General features: G+C 55.3%; 6 protein-coding genes across 6 annotated transcripts; 3 read left to right on the top strand and 3 right to left on the bottom strand.

Annotated features, from left to right (window-relative positions):
• Positions 1-1,227: 1,227 nt before the first annotated feature.
• On the top strand, positions 1,228-1,953 carry MFIFM68171_02024 (uncharacterized protein; the record flags this gene model as incomplete). Its single annotated transcript, XM_071057446.1, has 1 exon — positions 1,228-1,953. One exon carries the CDS (start codon positions 1,228-1,230, stop codon positions 1,951-1,953), a length of 726 nt encoding a protein of 241 aa, XP_070913547.1.
• A 1,055-nt stretch (positions 1,954-3,008) lies between these two features.
• On the bottom strand, positions 3,009-5,705 carry TGL1 (cholesterol esterase; the record flags this gene model as incomplete). Its single annotated transcript, XM_071057445.1, has 6 exons — positions 3,009-3,130; positions 3,283-4,948; positions 5,003-5,298; positions 5,374-5,469; positions 5,526-5,605; positions 5,674-5,705. 6 exons carry the CDS (start codon positions 5,703-5,705, stop codon positions 3,009-3,011), a joined length of 2,292 nt encoding a protein of 763 aa, XP_070913546.1.
• Positions 5,706-6,358: 653 nt separating this feature from the next.
• MFIFM68171_02022 (uncharacterized protein) lies at positions 6,359-6,821 on the top strand (the record flags this gene model as incomplete). The annotated part of the gene is made up of 2 exons (XM_071057444.1): positions 6,359-6,383; positions 6,442-6,821. The coding sequence occupies 2 exons, from the start codon at positions 6,359-6,361 to the stop codon at positions 6,819-6,821; spliced, it is 405 nt and encodes a 134-aa protein (XP_070913545.1).
• Positions 6,822-7,727: 906 nt separating this feature from the next.
• MFIFM68171_02021 (uncharacterized protein) lies at positions 7,728-9,388 on the top strand (the record flags this gene model as incomplete). Its single annotated transcript, XM_071057443.1, has 2 exons — positions 7,728-8,698; positions 9,055-9,388. The coding sequence occupies 2 exons, from the start codon at positions 7,728-7,730 to the stop codon at positions 9,386-9,388; spliced, it is 1,305 nt and encodes a 434-aa protein (XP_070913544.1).
• Positions 9,389-10,025: 637 nt separating this feature from the next.
• On the bottom strand, positions 10,026-11,329 carry TAL1 (Transaldolase; the record flags this gene model as incomplete). The annotated part of the gene is made up of 5 exons (XM_071057442.1): positions 10,026-10,259; positions 10,316-10,699; positions 10,751-11,034; positions 11,176-11,194; positions 11,291-11,329. The coding sequence occupies 5 exons, from the start codon at positions 11,327-11,329 to the stop codon at positions 10,026-10,028; spliced, it is 960 nt and encodes a 319-aa protein (XP_070913543.1).
• An 897-nt stretch (positions 11,330-12,226) lies between these two features.
• MFIFM68171_02019 (uncharacterized protein) lies at positions 12,227-14,958 on the bottom strand (the record flags this gene model as incomplete). Its single annotated transcript, XM_071057441.1, has 2 exons — positions 12,227-14,667; positions 14,742-14,958. The coding sequence occupies 2 exons, from the start codon at positions 14,956-14,958 to the stop codon at positions 12,227-12,229; spliced, it is 2,658 nt and encodes an 885-aa protein (XP_070913542.1).
• Positions 14,959-16,405: the final 1,447 nt, after the last annotated feature.

The following is a 16,405-nucleotide window of genomic DNA, read 5'->3' as shown; positions in this document are numbered from 1 at the left end:
CTTCTGCATTAAAAGTTTCCTATAGTGGCGAGCTCAAGCCTTTCAGGCTCGTAGCACCTTCGTCCCGGGGGTGCTCACCTTCTCAGTTAGTTAGCCTGCAGACTTTCTCCACCTGCGTGATGCCTCATGTGAACTTCGGGCTGGGCAGCAGCCAAGTGTGGGGCAGGGACAAGGAAAGCGATGTGTTAGCGAGCCACCGAGTGGCCGTCTATAGCATTATTATCGTCAATGGCATGGCTGCGGGTGCTAAGGCGGAGAAGGCATAACACAGAGAGCCCTTTTGATATGACGCGGTTACCAGGACGTTGAAGCACCCGAGTAACAAGGGAGACGAAAATCAACGAATAGTGCTAACGCGGTAGCAGAACTCTAGAAGGTCACAGGTTTGACCCATCCTCGCGAAGTAAAAGACCTGCGGGGTTCTTCGCAGCTGGCCACCTCCTTCCTGATGGAGGGGTTGACTGGCGAGCTTTTCGTAAAATACTTCCTCTTTTTTTTATTTTTGCTTCCTGTATTTCTTAAATTTCCCCACACCTTTTCCTTTCGTTTCTTCGTATGTATTCTCACTTGCCTCACAGGAATCTGTGCTCTCTTTTCTTCGTCTTCTTCATCTTCTTCTTCTTCTTTTCCCTTTTCCTTTTTCCTTCTTTTCTTCTTTCTTTCCAGTCATTCCCGCTAACAAAGACGATGTCCACCTAATATTATCCACCTGACGTAGTTCACACAAAATTCCCTGCCTCAACACCACGACCATAGCTACATTTGTCATCAACAGGAGAACGCTATCTCATTAGAAATCCACGGTATGAGGGAACCATGCAGCACAAGTGCGGACGGTCGGCATGTAGGCCGCTGTTCGTCTTCCGCCGACGGAGACCGGCCACGGTCCAAACTCGGATCTAGAGACGCTATTGGATGTTTAGTATCTCAAAAAGAGGAATGGTCGAACAGCAAACCCGAAACTCGCAAGATATATCCACTAGCGAGAATGTTTCCCCATCCTTAGACTCGACATGTGCGCGCATCCCAATGGTACTTTACGCTAACCAGAGCCTGCGTGACTTGCGGCAGACCAAATTTGCCTTCATATATATACCATTCCCAGCTCATTCTCCGACCGACCTGTTCTTCACCCCCTGGCATCACAAACCTACGTAAAAAGTAACCCCGTCATCAGGCCTACCTCGCAACATGTGCTCCCCTGAAATGGCCAGGACGGCCCCACATATGGACGACGAAGTGGAAGGTGTGTTGCGGCTGGTCGGCCGCCACTGGAGCCACCAGGTCATCGGGAAAGTCGTATTGGTACTCGACGAGATCTACATGGAGCAGCACATTTACGTCAAAATTGTCGCGCAAGCCATCTTGCGCGGCGGCCAGGACCTGGACTCGCTCGACTACGTCGCCATGATCATCGGCATCATGGCCTTTACCAATTGCGTCACCCCCTGCTCGTGGCCCACGGCAGCCTCCAAGCTGCCGGAGCCTCGAAAGGCACACATCTGCGGGTTCCTAGCCGATTTCAACCACCCCGAGAGGAATCCCATCTGGAGGAAGTACTTGCGGGGCCCGCTGCCATTATCGTTTTTGAAGCCTGCGCCGCCTCCAAGTCCGACAAGCCAGGCGGTCAAAAGCCTGAGCACCCGGAAGTCGACGACGAAGCGGCTACCGGGGGCACCCCCTCCTCCGAGCCTAAACCCCGCCGAGAATATCCTCTTGGCACAACACGGTTCCGACGCTGACGACGAACGGGAAGATAGCAGTGGGAACGCCAAGACAAGAAAGAAACGTCTCAAGTGGTTGAGGCATCCTAGAAGACATTCCCAGCCGCGGCAACGGTCTCGTCACCGCCCCGGACTTGCCCAGGCCGTGGAGGCGCTTCTTGCCCGGTGGCCGCCGGTGGACGTTTTGAAACAGGTTGTCTCACAGTCGTGGCCTCCTGGAAAATACTGAGATGGGGGGGTGGCGGGGGTCTGGTTGAGTACGGTGTTGTCCCTGAATGAGCGAATCACTGTCGTTACTGTATGGAACTCGAAGGGCAGTACAGCGTGCCTGATAACACAACTTGGTGGAGGAAATAATAATGAAGTGATCTTTCCGCGCTATAGGAAATGTCTTACCAGATTGTAGCCCACCCAAATATGGCTTGTACGCCAACTTTCCCAAATCCTATCAGCCCATACCGCCTTCCAGTCTTCTCCTCCTCGATCACCGCAATTATCATCACCATCATGATAGTAGCTTACGCCTAGCATGTCTGAGCATCTGAGACTACAATGTGTAGCTGCCCAGGAAGATAACGACAACGACTACAGCTACGACTACGACAACGACAATGACAACGACAACGACCACAACTGCGACGGCGACGACGACAATGACAACAATAACAATCACGATAACGACAACAATAACAACAATGACAACAACAACGATAACGATAATAACAATGACAACGATAACAACGACGACGACTACAGCTGCGACTACAACTAAATGGGCGTGGGCCAAAGTTAGGGAAATGTATGGTATGTAGGTGCACAAACCACTAGCCCCCGATAAAACCATTCCTACAGTCCGAAAAGGCTCCCCAATAACAATAACACTAACAATATTCCTACAACCTACCATTCAAAGATCACTCCAACCTACCAAAAGCCTCCCGAGCTCTTATAGACGACTCAGCACATCTTCTCATCTCCCAACTCTTAATAAAACCATCGACACGGTATATGCAATGTATGTGTATAATACATCAACCCCAACAAACTTCCACTGATAATTTCTATTTCCAGTGTAACCATGCAGAAACAATAATGCAATCCCGATGTATGCCCAATCTGTACAACTCCCCTCGTCCCTTCACAGCTTCACTCTCCAATCTAAGTCAGGTACCAGATGTATCTCTGAACCCGGGACACCACCCCGCTCCCCATCTCTCTAGTCTCTATGCGGCGCAATGTATTCCCATACCGCCTCTACACCGACCGTCACTTTTCCAGCGACGCCTACGAAGTCCTGCTCGACTGTAATCCCTTCCCTTCATCAGGACTCCCAGCCAGAGTCGTCCCACCAACACCAGTCAGTCCAGCCTCAGCACCGCTCGTCGTAACACCGCCAACGGCTTTGCCTGTAAATCAATACCAAGTCAGCAAGCACCCTTCCCCAAATTAAACACAACTCTCAGAAGCACAGCCAACTCCGGCCTCTGACCGTACAACACAAAAAAGACATAGAAGCGAAGAAAAAGAAAAAAGAAAAAAGAAGAAAATCGTCACTTACTAGCCCCCAAACTAATCCCCCTCACCAACCCGCCCCTCATCGACTCAGACAGACTTATCTGGCTGCCCCCAGTGCCCCTCCGTTTCGGCGGCGTCGCGGTCGGCGTGCTGCTACCGCCGGTACCGGCAGTCATCTCTCTCGACAGTGGCGACGTTATGGAGGGACTGACTGGGCTGGCCCCGGCGACAGCAGCAGCAACACCTGCGCTGCCAGGCGGAGTATCCGGGTCTCTACCCGCGCCAGCACCACGAGCCAGCACCGACACAGGCACGGCTGCGGCCGCGCCAAACTTGATGATCCTTTCACCGTGACGAGCCGATGGCGAAACATGAGACTGCGGGGTTGGGGGACTGCCGCTGATCTGTTGCCCCGCGACGAGCTCATCCGGCAGGCTGCCCAGGCTAGCCCTCGAGCTGCGGCGGGGGTTAGCGACGCCGAGCAGGCCGCCGGTGGGCGAGGGGATGTGAGTCTGAGCTTCGTATCGCTCGCGGAGACGAGGTTGTTGCTGTTGAGGCGCGTGGTGCTGCATCATCGACGAGGAGCCGACCGGGCTCGGAGTCGGTGCATTTCTAGTCTCCGGTCTAGAAACTGACCCCGCCTCATCATCCTCTTCGTCCTGGTTGCTCCCGCCGCCCACCGCAGTACTCACATCGCTATCATTCACATCACTCACCCACCTCATATGCTGCACACCCTTCCCCTTCCCACCACTTCCCCCGTCCATACTCGCCATCCGTGATAACCCCAGGCCCAAACCCAGCCCTGAGTTCTCCCTCTTCACCCGATACCTCTCATACTCCTCCCGCGTGTGCTCGGCGCCCGTAAAACTCTCCAACGCGTCAAATACATGTCCAAACACCATGTCAGCCACATCCCTCGCCCACAAGAAATCCAAGTGCTCATAATGTGGCACCTCGTTCGCAATCGTCTGGCTTGGCAACTCCCTCATCATAGCCTTGATATCCACCAGCGAATCCGACCCGCCGTACACGAGCACGATGGGCGTCTTGATGTTGCGCGTGGGATACCGCGCCACTTTGGTGTACCGCCTGCTCCGTGACGAAAGGGGCGAGAGCAACGGCGGGTGCACGTCGTCGTCGTACATCTGGAACGACTTATTCCGGATGATCTGAAACCAGTGCACGACCGACTTGGTCGACGTGAATGAGTACAGGTGCGGGTAGGCGGCGAGTTTCTGCGAGGTGCTGATGTTTTCGGTGCGCCAGTTGAAGAGGAACGAGAGGCCGAGGTCGATGAGCTTGGTGAAAAGTGGCGGGTAGAGGAGGGATTCCCACATGGCGGCCGAGCTGAGGATGGATCGGCGGCCGAAGAGGAGGAAGAGGACTTGGGGGGAGGCTTTGACCAGGGCGTCGACGACGCCGTTGGAGAGGCCGGCGGGGGACATGGCCGGCGCGAGGGCGATGAAGACGTTGACTTGGTCATTGAGTTTGGGATGGACGGCGAGACTGGCAAAGGCTTGGGCGGTGCCCTGCGAGAAGCCAATGTAGGAGAGGGACTCTTGTCCTGTGGCTTCGAGGATGTAGCCGATGCTGTCGGGGATGTCGTGGAAGGCGAACTCATCGATGGAGAAGTTCCAGAACTCGATGGAATTGGGGGAGGAGCGGATTGACTTCTTGGAGTACTTGTTCCCGCGGTTGTTGCCGAGCTGTCCTCAGTTAGCCTTGTTCGTCACATGCCCCCTATTCTCGAAAGCACCCACCCAAACATCGAATCCCTTCTCCACGAGAACAAACGGTAGCGCGCGCTGCTCATCCGTTAAGCAAACCCACACCTCGCTGTTCATCAGCAGGCCGTGATGCAAGTACACGACACGCTTCTTGACGCTCTTGGGGCCGCGGTTGACCTTGGTGTCTTCCTCTCCCTTGCGCCATGCCAGCCGGTGCAGGCCAAGCAGATATCCATCCTTCGTCTGTACGACATGTTCTTCGGCATTGTATCCAAATGTGGCGCAGAGATCGACAAAGTCGGAGGCGTTACGGATCGAGGTCGAAATGGCTGCCCAGCTTCGCATTAGTATTCCGTTTTCCTGGTCCTCCGGGGAGACGCGAGACGAGACGGGAAGAGACGTACATTTCCTCCTCCGCTCCGCTCTTTTTTGTGCCGGAGTCGTTAACCTGTTGAACAGACGTCGGGATATGCCGTAGAAGAGTTCAAGCAGCCACGGCGCTGTACGGCGTTAGATGGATGGGTTGTTGGAGTGTTATCGAGCGGGGGAAGCTCACGTAGCGCAAGAGTGAAGATGCGGATAAAGGCTTCGAGTCCCACGAGGAAAAACGACCAGACAAGAGCGGTATATTCGGTGCTGCGAATGGGTAACCAAAGTTAGCAAAGGTGTAGACACGCAAGATGCAAGTTGCTGTCGTCTCTCACACGTTGAGTCGCCCAAGGAACGGGACAGGCATCCTGGCAGCTCCCGCGAGGTTCTACCTCCACATTGGTGCTATTTCACGGATATGTCAAGCAGGAACTCGTTCACTGCGGGGCCCCCTTTGTTAAGGGTGGACTGAAGCTAGGTATGCGTAGGGCAGAGGCATCCCGGAACACTGGTACGATGTAAGGGTGAAGCTCCCGAACCGTTGATGAAACCCGTGTTAAAATGACCGGCAGTGGGGGAAAAGGTGAAACGAAGCGTCGTGATGTCACTGGTCACATGCAAAACCGTTGGTCAGCTGCGCCCGCCTCAAGTTTGCTGCGCGTGCCTCGCTATATTTCTAGAAACACTGCACCTGCACAGTAATTCAGATTGGGCATCGTGTCGCACGTGTCTGTCGTAGCATTGGGCATGGTGTGGCCGTCTTTCCCAACTGGATTGAGGGCAGGCCAAGGTACCACAGCATTGAAATTACACTGCTTTACGGTGGTAATCTTCACCGCAGCTTGGCACTGCGGAGTTCGGCCCGGGGGCGCTTATTGGCCGAGCTCAGTCGGTAGGGACCCACAGCTCATACCCGTTCGCGGCCCGAGCTCTCGGTGCTCATTCGAGCCCGCCAATTCTCGCTGGATCGCATTGCGCCGAGTCCCCGACCACGGGTTTGCAGCAGCTACATCAACAACAATGCCGAGCTCATGTAAAGATATACGTGCGCCGCTTTCCGCCAATCCCTTGACCAGTGCGAGAATAACTAACAGCGTCTGAAGGAGCCGCGCTGGCGCAATGCCTTCAGGAATCCGAGTGTGTCATGGTGCAGCGACACACGGCCGCCGAGTGCCTGCGCGAGCCCCTCGTCAACACCTTGCCAACCAAGTGCCAGCAGCTCAAGAAGGGCTTTGGCGAGTGCCGCCGCGGTATGATCGATATGCGCAAACGGTTCAGGGGCAACCAGCCCATTGCCTTCCGGCAGCTGGAGCAGACAGAAAGCACGGGCGAGGGATACCAGCTGTACGCGGGCAAGTCGGCATTCGCGGGTACACGAGGCGAGACGGACGGTAACAACAAAGACCCCAAGGATTGGAGGGAAGTGGAGAATGAAAAGTATAGGGTGGCGACAGCGGCTTCCGACAACACGACCAAGTCATGACAAGAGCGATACCATCGAGCCGAAGGGATATGAGATGCTGGCCCGTGGGCAGGCGCTTTCTGATTGAGTGGATATGTGGTGCAATCCGGTGCAACGATGGGGCCCCGAGACCGATCGCAATCATGGACGTTTTATCGACCATGAAACTGCGTTTCTGAGGCCTCCGACGGGCGCGGTGTACCGTTGAGGCTATGGAGACCGGCCAACTGGGGGAACGGCGGCCAGATGTATACTACCATGTATAATGGAATCCCTAAATCTCGTCAGCCCGGGGGATTAGGTCTCATACGATTGACGAGATCCGCAATCCGATGGGAGCTCCAACAAGTCTTAAGGTGTTCAGTAAGTGCGTAGCGAATTGGGCTAAGTTCCAACCACGATGTCGATCACGTTTGAGGGCTGACTAACTGCCTAAAGAAGATCCGACCTCGCGGCCGGCCCCGCCAAGCGGCGGCGGAGACAAAGCCCGGGGCACGGATCCCATGGCCGTTCACCGCGTCATGACGACGGCGTAGTTAGTTGCAAAATACTGTTGGGTTAGAAGACAATGACTACTTGATGTTCTTATTCAAATTCTTCGGATTTAACTTTTGCACGGAAATCGGAATGAACACCAACATGGGGAGTGTGCATTCTTCTTTTACCAGACCGTAACGACCTTTGGCTCTACGTATTCCCGCGTATTTACACGGCTTTTCAACGCGACATCATACGGCAATGGCCGCCGATGAAGTCATCCACGCCATCCCTCGCCGCCACGGGCTGCCTCGTCCCACCCTCTTTTTCCTCCTTGGTGGGCTATCTTTCCTAACATTATGCTTGTTCACGAGCCACCTCTCGGGGCTGAATCAGCTCGCTAGCATAAGCTGGTTGAGGTCCTCGATTGAACCCAAAAAGAACCCTGGGATGGCTTGGAAATCTGAAACGGCGCCGGCGCCCGACCATGATTCCCAAACTGCAGGAAACGGGCCGCCTCTCTTACAGATGCCGCTCGGCGACGGCGATGAGGAGGAGATGGGGCGCACAGTAGTAGGCCCGAAAATGGCATTCGCGGCCAACAAGCACCCGCCTTTGAAGGATGACCCCCCTTCGCTTATTCGAGACCTCCCTCGGGAGCATATCCCGACCTGTTCATCCCCTTCGCCGATAGATGGACCAGGGAGGAAGAAGAGGCACGGCAAGAGACTAATCGTAGTCGGCGACGTGCACGGCAACGTTGGCCCGCTCAAGGCGCTCCTTCGGAAACTGAACTTTGACCACAAGGATGGCGACCATCTCATTCTTGCCGGTGATATGATCACCAAGGGCCCCGACAGTCGGGGGGTGGTCGAGCTGGCTATGAAAGTCGGGGCGAGCGCGGTGCGTGGGAACCACGAAGACAGGGTATTGGCAGCTGCAAGGAAGATGCACCGCCTATCGGTTGACGGTGAAGACGCGGATGAGGACGACGTTAGCGAAGACAGCGGGAGCAACGAAGACGGCGAGGCTGAAACCTCCCGCAAAAAGGACCACGCCCGCCAAGTAGCCAAGTTGCTCTCCCGCACCCAACTAGCGTGGCTTAGAGACCTCCCCATTATCCTCCGCATCTCGCAGCTCCCCGACGCGACGTCACCGCCCTTCGACGCAGGGACCATCGTGGTTATTCACGGTGGGCTGGTGCCTGGCCTGCCACTGGAGAAGCAGGACCCGTGGGCCGTGATGAACATGCGGACCTTAGTGTACCCGGGCAAGGACAAGGACAGACGGGCCGAGAGCGACGACGGCGAGGATGATGATGACGGCGACAACGACAACGACGACGAAGAAGAAGAAGCCGATATTGACAATGTAGCCGTACCCATCGACGGCCGGGATGGCGAACCGTGGAGTCACGCCTGGTATGTCTTGTCAGTTTCTGTTCTTTCTTGAGCCCATTCTCTTCGCCCACCACTGCCTCAACGTCATTGGTTTTCAAAACCAATCCGGTTTCCCTCGCCTTTTCCTCTTCTCTTCCCTGCTCTTCCCCCTTCTCAAGTCCTTCTCATACCCCCTTTCCACCCTCTTAAACTCCTCCCCTAAAACCAGAGTCATCACCACCTTCTCCCGATTCCATCTACATCCTCCACTCCACGCGGCTCCCCAAACTTCCCTTCCTTCTCAGCGCACATCCCTCGCCCCTCCCTCCCGTTCCAACCTCAAAACCATTAGCCAAACCCCACAGCCGATGCCTAACCAACGCAACCCGCCGCAAAAGGAACCGCTACCAAAACCACCTCCTCCCCAACACCCAAGCAACCACGCTAGCAATCTACGGCCACGACGCCAAATCCGGCCTCCAAGCCAACCTCGAGGTGGACATCTCGGCGTACGACCCGCATTCTTCCAAGGGAAGTAACAACAACAAGAAGAAGAAAGGCAAGAAAAAGAAGGGGAAAAAGAAGAAGCACAAGGAAAAAGGCCTACGCTACGCCTTCGGCCTCGACTCCGGGTGCGGACATGGCAGGCAGCTGAGCGCGCTGGTGATTGAGGCGGTCGGGCCTGAGAAGGGGGGCGTAGAGTGGCGGATTGAGCAGGTGGAGTGCTCGTGAATTTCCATGCATGTCGTCCCGTCCCGTTCGTTTTTGTTTAGGTTATCAGGGCAGTTTGCCGGGTGGGCGGTTTTACCCGTTCCCGGTGGTAGGACAATGTGGTGGGGGGTGTAAAACCCGGACCTGAGGGATGATAAATACGTACGTACGTACGTATGTACGACGGCGGAGATAGGGGGTTGATAACGATGACGGGGAAAGTGGTTTGCGTACCTAGGCACAGATGCCGATGACGATGGAGGAGGGGGCCCCGGGGGTTTTGGAAATGGGATTGCATCACGACTGCATTCGGGCGTTCCGGGTGGGTCACATCTGTCTGGTATACTCTACGGTATAGATGGTCGGCTCATAGCCCACATCCCTACACAAATGCAAGGCACAAGCCGGTGCTTTCGGGTTGATCCCGCGTTTTCTTCCCCGGTATCGCAAGAATCGCGCTTCCCAGGCAGATCAGTCATCAGCTACAGGCATTTTGCATTCACACCCTGTATCACATTGTTATCGCGTAACCCGTGACATGACCCAGCGCAGTGATCATTCTTGCTAAAGATAACCCATCTACCCCGTGCCCAGCGCGTTCCCAGTCATTCTAAGTCATGCTGAAATCGAATCCCATTCCTTTTTTTTCCTCTACCGCCTACTGCAGCTTGGCCTTGATGATGCTCTTGAGGGTGACAGCATCGGCCGCAAACTTGCTGATGCCTTCCCGGAGCTTCTCGACGGCCATTTGGTCCTCGTTGAAGTCGAACCGGAAGTTGGCCTCCTCATTGATGTACGTCTTCTTCGGAATGTCGAGCGAGGCAGCGCCGGCCGCATCGAGCTTCTTGGGGACAGGAGCAGTCGAGTTCATGAGCTCTTCGAGCAGGTTGGGCTGTGGTGCAGGTGTTAGCGATGCTGATAGCACCGGTGTCCGGCCGAGGCACTTACGGAAATGGTCAGGTAGTCGCAGCCTGCTAGCTCGGTGATCTCGCCCGTGTTCCGGAACGAGGCACCCATGACGATGGTCTTGTAACCGTACTTCTTGTAGTAGTTGAAGATGCTCTTGACGCTAGCAACGCCAGGGTCGTCCTCCTTGGAGTACTCCTTCTTGGTTGCCGCCTTGAACCAGTCGAGGATGCGGCCGACGAAGGGCGAGATTAGGAAGGCACCGGCCTCGGCAGCCGCGATAGCCTGGACGATCGAGAACATCAGCGTCAGGTTGCAGTTGACGCCGTGGTCCCGCTGCAGGATCTCGGCCGCCTTAATGCCTTCCCATGTCGACGCGATCTTGATCAGGACGCGGTCCTTGGAAATGCCCTCGGCCTCGTAGAGCTGTGGGAAGGGTGTTAGCTGATGCGTCTTAGCGCCCGAGACAGGACATGCCTTGATAATATGCAGAGCCTTGTCGACCGACGCCTTGGTGCTGAAGGAGAAAGCGGCATCGACCTCGGTCGAGACCTTGCCGGGGATGATGTCGAGGATCCTTTTGCCGAACTGCACGAGTAGATGGTCGAGGGCCGAGTCGACCTGCTGGTCGATAGAACCGCCCTCCTTCTTGGCCTTGGCAATTGCCTCGTCGAGCAGCGGGGCATATTCGGCCTTCTTGGTCGCGGCGAGAATGAGGGAGGGATTGGTGGTGGCATCCTGAGGCTTGTACTTGCCGATGGCTGTGACGGTGTGAGCAAATATATCGATCCATAACAGACGGAGCGTCATTGGGTCGGATTTAACTGACAGGCAAAGTCACCTGGACCATCATGTTAGCGGGGTTTCCTCTCGCAAAAGCATCATTGTCTAGCCCAACTTACCAGAATCACTGACAACGACCTAGAAGCAGATATGGTCAGCAAAAGGCGCAAATTGGGTGCAACCGAGCCATCGCCACAACCCCAACGAGGGGTTTGGCGGGGTAATCCAACCTACCGTGCCAGTAGCCTTGAGCTGCTCAAGAGAGTTGGCCATGGTGGGCAGAGAAGTAGATGCTTGGATGCTAAAAAGGGTCGAGTGTGCTTAAAAAAAGGTTACAGAGAAGAAGGGCAAATTTCTCTCAGAGCTTGCAACAAGTTTAATAGAAGACCTGTGTCGGGCGACTTTTGTGTTCGAGTTGGGGACGAGACGTCTCGCGGGTAATATGCCGCGAGCCTTTTAGCGGGGCATCTCCGTCATAACGCCCCCCTCAACCCTTGTCCTTGTCCCTCGCCCCTCCCCATGGTCCTCAGCGTCGAACCCCCCACTCCCAGCCAGTCAAGGAGAAGCTAGCCTCGAGCTCTTAACATTCCCTTCATTGCTTGCTAATCACACCAGTAAAGCAAGGGACTGAAAGGAATGTAAAGAAAACCAGCAGCAGGGGGCTGTATTATTAATGCACCAGCATCCGCCGGCGCCCGTTAGGTAATGTGAATGTTCGGCCCGTAACGGACTCTCCGACCAAACACCGTGATGCTCGCTTGAGCTTTGATGAACCTCCGACATGTCGCCGATCTTGGGTCTCAAACTTTCACACAAGTTCTTACTCAGCCGCGACACTTGTGGTCCCCACGACGAGGCGTGCTCCATCCCATTGCGTGATTGGGTACGTGCAGGCGGGATCCACTCCTCAAATAGCCGGCATGCCAGAAGCTATCCACTTGGTAGGGGCTCCATCTCCTCGGCGCGGACAAAGGAGAACCGGAATGTGCCGCATCAGGGCACCTAATGATAAGTCAAGATCTTGTGACCCAAATCGCAAATCGTGTGCTTTTGATTCTACCCACTCCAGTATCAAGAAATTTGGGACCGAGATATGCAAGCAGCCGAACCAGTTCACCGTTTCCAGTTTTGCAGTTCCTTGGTTAGCCCATCCGAATGCCCTGCCAATGCTTAGTCCTCGGTGATGTCGCCGTACTCCCAAATCCCGCGACGCCCTTCCTTTGCCTCAGCTTCCGCCTCCTTCAAGTTCTTGATCACAGGCTCAAAAACCTTGCTTCGCTCCCACGCTTTCAGCTTACGTGCGACCAGGGCGTGCCCGTTTAGGACCATCTGGCGGTTGACTGACTCGGTGACCTTGTTGGAGCCCTCGGCCTTGGGGTCGAAGATGGTAACATAGCTCAGACCCTCCTTGGCGTCGACGTAGTCGAAGCTACCGACGAGCCGCTTGCCCTCGGTGAGTTCGTAAAGGTAGTTGATGGCGTCGCTGAGATAGTCGGGCGACGCCGGAAGCTGAACAAACGAGAGCTGTGTATCTACGGCCTGCGGCTTCAGTTTCTGAACGGTGAACTGGGGTTGGTTAAGCGGCCGGAGCTTGGACCACGGCTGCTTCTCCGAGTTGCCGTAGTCGATGTAGACAACCTCGGCCACCTTGGCGGCGCGGTCGTTCGAGCGAATGCGAGCTCGGTACCACTCGCCGTCTTCCGAGAACCGGGCGGCCACGTAGTCTCCCGCCTTGGGTGCGTCCTTGATGGTGGCACTGTTCGTGGGGTTCAGATGGAACTGCCTGAACTGCTCCATCAGGGCCTCTAGTGCATCCGTACCCTTGCCAATCTCCTGGACCTTGATCTTGCCATTGGAGTCAATATTTGTAACCATGATATCCCGGTAGTCCTCGGGCTTCTTTTCGATCGTCGTCGAAGCATCTACTGAGGGTTCGGCGGGAGCGGCCTCCGACTCCTCCTCGGCATCCTGGGACGGGTCCCAATCGTGCCACATTCCCTTCCTGGCCTCTTTTGCGCGCTTTTGGGCAGCCAGAAGTTCGGTCGCATTGCCCGACTTCTCAGCAGAGTACTGGTGCACAGATGCCAGGCCCTCCTCGACAAGGATCTTGGCAAAGCTCTCCCGGTTCACATAGAGATCACCGATGAAGCCGCCAACCTTGTCGATGTCGTGCACGTCAATCTCGCAGTCCCTCTGGTTGCAACGCCTGTTGGCCAAATCCAAAGCCTCTTGTCCAAAAGGCTCTCCCTTCTCCTGAGGGGTCCGCCCAGCGCGAGGCGCACGAACACCGGCGAGCACTAGCGTAATCTTGGCGCCCTCGCGCGGGATCAGGATGGTGAAGCGAGAGCCAGATTTGCAGAAGTCGACAATGCCGGGGACCTTCCGCTGTCGGGAAAGAGTCGATAGCTGGATCTTGGCCTTTTGGACGCTCTCCGACATGTCGACATATTGCTTCGCTTTGGGCGGTTTGCCGGACCACATGCCCTTCTTCTCCTCCTTGGCCGTCTCCTGCGCTGCCAGCAGCTCATCGTAATTGGGAGCCCTGTCGGTGTCATCCTTCCGATGCCTGATGACCGAGCAGTAACCCTCTTGCACGAGTTGCAGCCCGATGTTCTTGCCACCCTGGATGACTGTGGCGACATCGCGGGCCTCGAATTCTTCGGTGGCGGCCTTGGTGCCGTCGACAGAGATACGGACGTGCTTGCCAATCAGCTTCTTCCTCAAAAATTCCTTTGCTTCGTCCCTGAACGGTGCCTCAGAAGCCTCTCCGGCCCTCGGGCCGCGGACGCTGCTCAAGCTAATCCTCTTCTCGGCTCCGGCTTTGTTCCGGACGAGAATGGTATCGGCACCGATGATCTTGACAACTGTCGCGTCGCTCTCTTTGGTGTCGGTAGCTTTCGCAACATAGGCCTTGTGCAGACGGCGACGAGCGGCCTGAGCCTGCTTCTCGGCCGCCCGCAGAGTAGCCATGTCGTTGCCAAGCATCGTGGAGTGGAAGTCATTGCAGCGCGCAAGGCCCTCCTGCAAGAGGAACTCGGCAATGTTTCCGCGGGGGTGGAGGACGGCGGCGACGAGCTGGCCCTGGGGGCTGGCACCGACGATCTTGATCTTCACCTGGCGCTGGAGAAGCCGTTGCTCGACAAAGGCACGTGCCTCGTTGCCATATTCCTCGGCTGGCTGGGTCTGGCCATTCGACTGGTTGACGCGCTCGGTTGCGGGGGTGCGGATACCGGCGATCAAAGTCATGACCTGCCAGTGCTTCTTCTCCTTGAGAAGTAGGCGCACGAGCAGGCGGTCGCCGCTGATGACACGCTCGATAATCCCGTCTACCGTCATGCCCTTCCATTCGTTCATGAACTCGGGACCGCCGAGATCGTTCTGAACTTCAATAACACCGCCCGTTCCCGCATGCAGACCCTTGCCCTCGTCCTTGGCTTGTGTCTCTAGGCTCCTTAGTTTGTCGAGCTTGTCGAGCATTTCCTCGGACTCCTCCTTTCTGCCTGCATCTTCCCGAACCTTGACCCAGCCAGCCTTGACCGACGCCTCTGGAAGCTCGGTTCCATCCTGGAGGACTGCGGTCCCGTATTCCCGACCCGAGTTCGGAATCGTATCTGAAGAGCAGCAAAAGTATGAGCTTTTGGATATACGTAGTTTGAAGGGCAAGCTTGTAGGAATGTGCACTTACACGAGACGCTGAACTTGACGGGCTTTCCCACAGTCAAGTTCCTCAAGAACTCGCGCGATTGGAAGGCAAAGGGCTCGTCGCCATCCTTACTCAGACGGGGAGCAGAAACATAGGCAAGGGACAATGTCCGCTCGGCCGCGGGGTTGTTCGGGCTGGTAAGGATCAAGGTGTCTCCGCTAAGCACCGACTTGACGTTGGCAAGGAAACTCTTGGCCATGATGAAAATGGGGTTTGGGCGGAAGGAACCGAACCGAAGGGGCGAACGCTATGAAAGGTCTAGGATGCCGCTTCTGTTCACGTCGGTCAGTTGAGCCCCGCACAGTTGTCCCCAGTCGCACGATGGGCCGGGCACTGGGCGGCTTGCTGTATGAAGAGAAATCGGAGGTTTTAAGTATGACGAAAGGAAGGGTAGTTGGGAATGCCCAGTTTGGCGTCAAGCAAAGACAGCACTGTGGTAACCAAGCATGTTGGACCGGCTTGCCATCACGGTTCTCGCGGCAGCTCCCCACCAAGCCCCGAACAAGAGGCCTGGAGGGAAGCGCAGAGTCACCGAATAGGAGAATATGGCGTTACATACCGTGATACACGTGGCCTAGATGGGGAAGAAAGGGAAATTTTACGATATTTTGTACTGTGAGAAGAAGGGGCCTGAATATCATAAGCTCAAGAGTGGATGGAATGTGGTCTTTTTTGACAGCTTTCACGATTAATTGGGGATTGTGGGGAACAGCTTTCCCCAGACGAGATTCAGGGGGGGCCCAGCGGTAACCACTAACCGAGACTGGACGCTGTCGTCCCCACCATAACACCCCATGAAACTGCCAAACACTTCGCAAGAGTCCCGGCTTATTTTGTGTGGCTAATAAATCTTCACTTGAATTGAACGTCACATTTTCGATTGAACCGAAGATTCCAACTCTTCATCTTGTACACTCCTATTCCAACTTTATATTCCTGAGGGCCCGGGTCTGATTGGCGATCAAGCAGTGCCTATTCGAACTCGAGGACTCGATGCCATTGCCCGGCAGGCTCCCGCTTCCGAGGGTTGATTTGGTTGTTTACAAGAGAGCACCCAACGAATACAGCTAGGAGCGAAATTGGCGTCCTGTCGCTTACACTTTACAAATGAAGATAACGCACGGACGCCCTGACAACAATATGGATTAAAACTTATTCACACGCGGTACTTGTGAGTCAGAGTCAGGTACTTTATCCGAAAGACGGATTTAGGATTTTGCCAATCCGAAATAGCCACCACGAATTTAGGACCCAGGCAGCCATTATGTCATTGCGGCCATTCTCTGCTGACAGCAGCATCACTAGCTGCAATCATAACTACCAATACTGTTAAATCTTTCTCTCCACAAACGTGTGCTGGTTCGGAGCATAATTGACATTAAGCTACAAGGTGACAATGGCCCAAAAGATAACAAAATAGCAGAAATAACCGGCTGTACCGCCCGCGCGGCACCTTTTAAGGTCTTGCCAATACGGAGAAGGTGGCTCCACGATTGGAGTTGCCTTTCCACCACCGGCCAGCCAGTGTACAGCCATTTAAGTGCTCTGTTATATCTCTCTCTAAGTGGTCGTTCACGGAGATGACAATCGTCGTTGCATCGGCTCTATATGATTCGCCCGTCGATTGCACGATATCAGCGACCTTG

This window comes from Madurella fahalii (assembly GCF_045866475.1).
Source record: "Madurella fahalii IFM 68171 DNA, scaffold_1, whole genome shotgun sequence".
Lineage (NCBI taxonomy): Eukaryota > Fungi > Ascomycota > Sordariomycetes > Sordariales > Madurella > Madurella fahalii.
The sequence above is the reverse complement of the archived record's forward strand: the minus strand, read 5'-3'. Positions and strand labels throughout refer to the sequence as shown.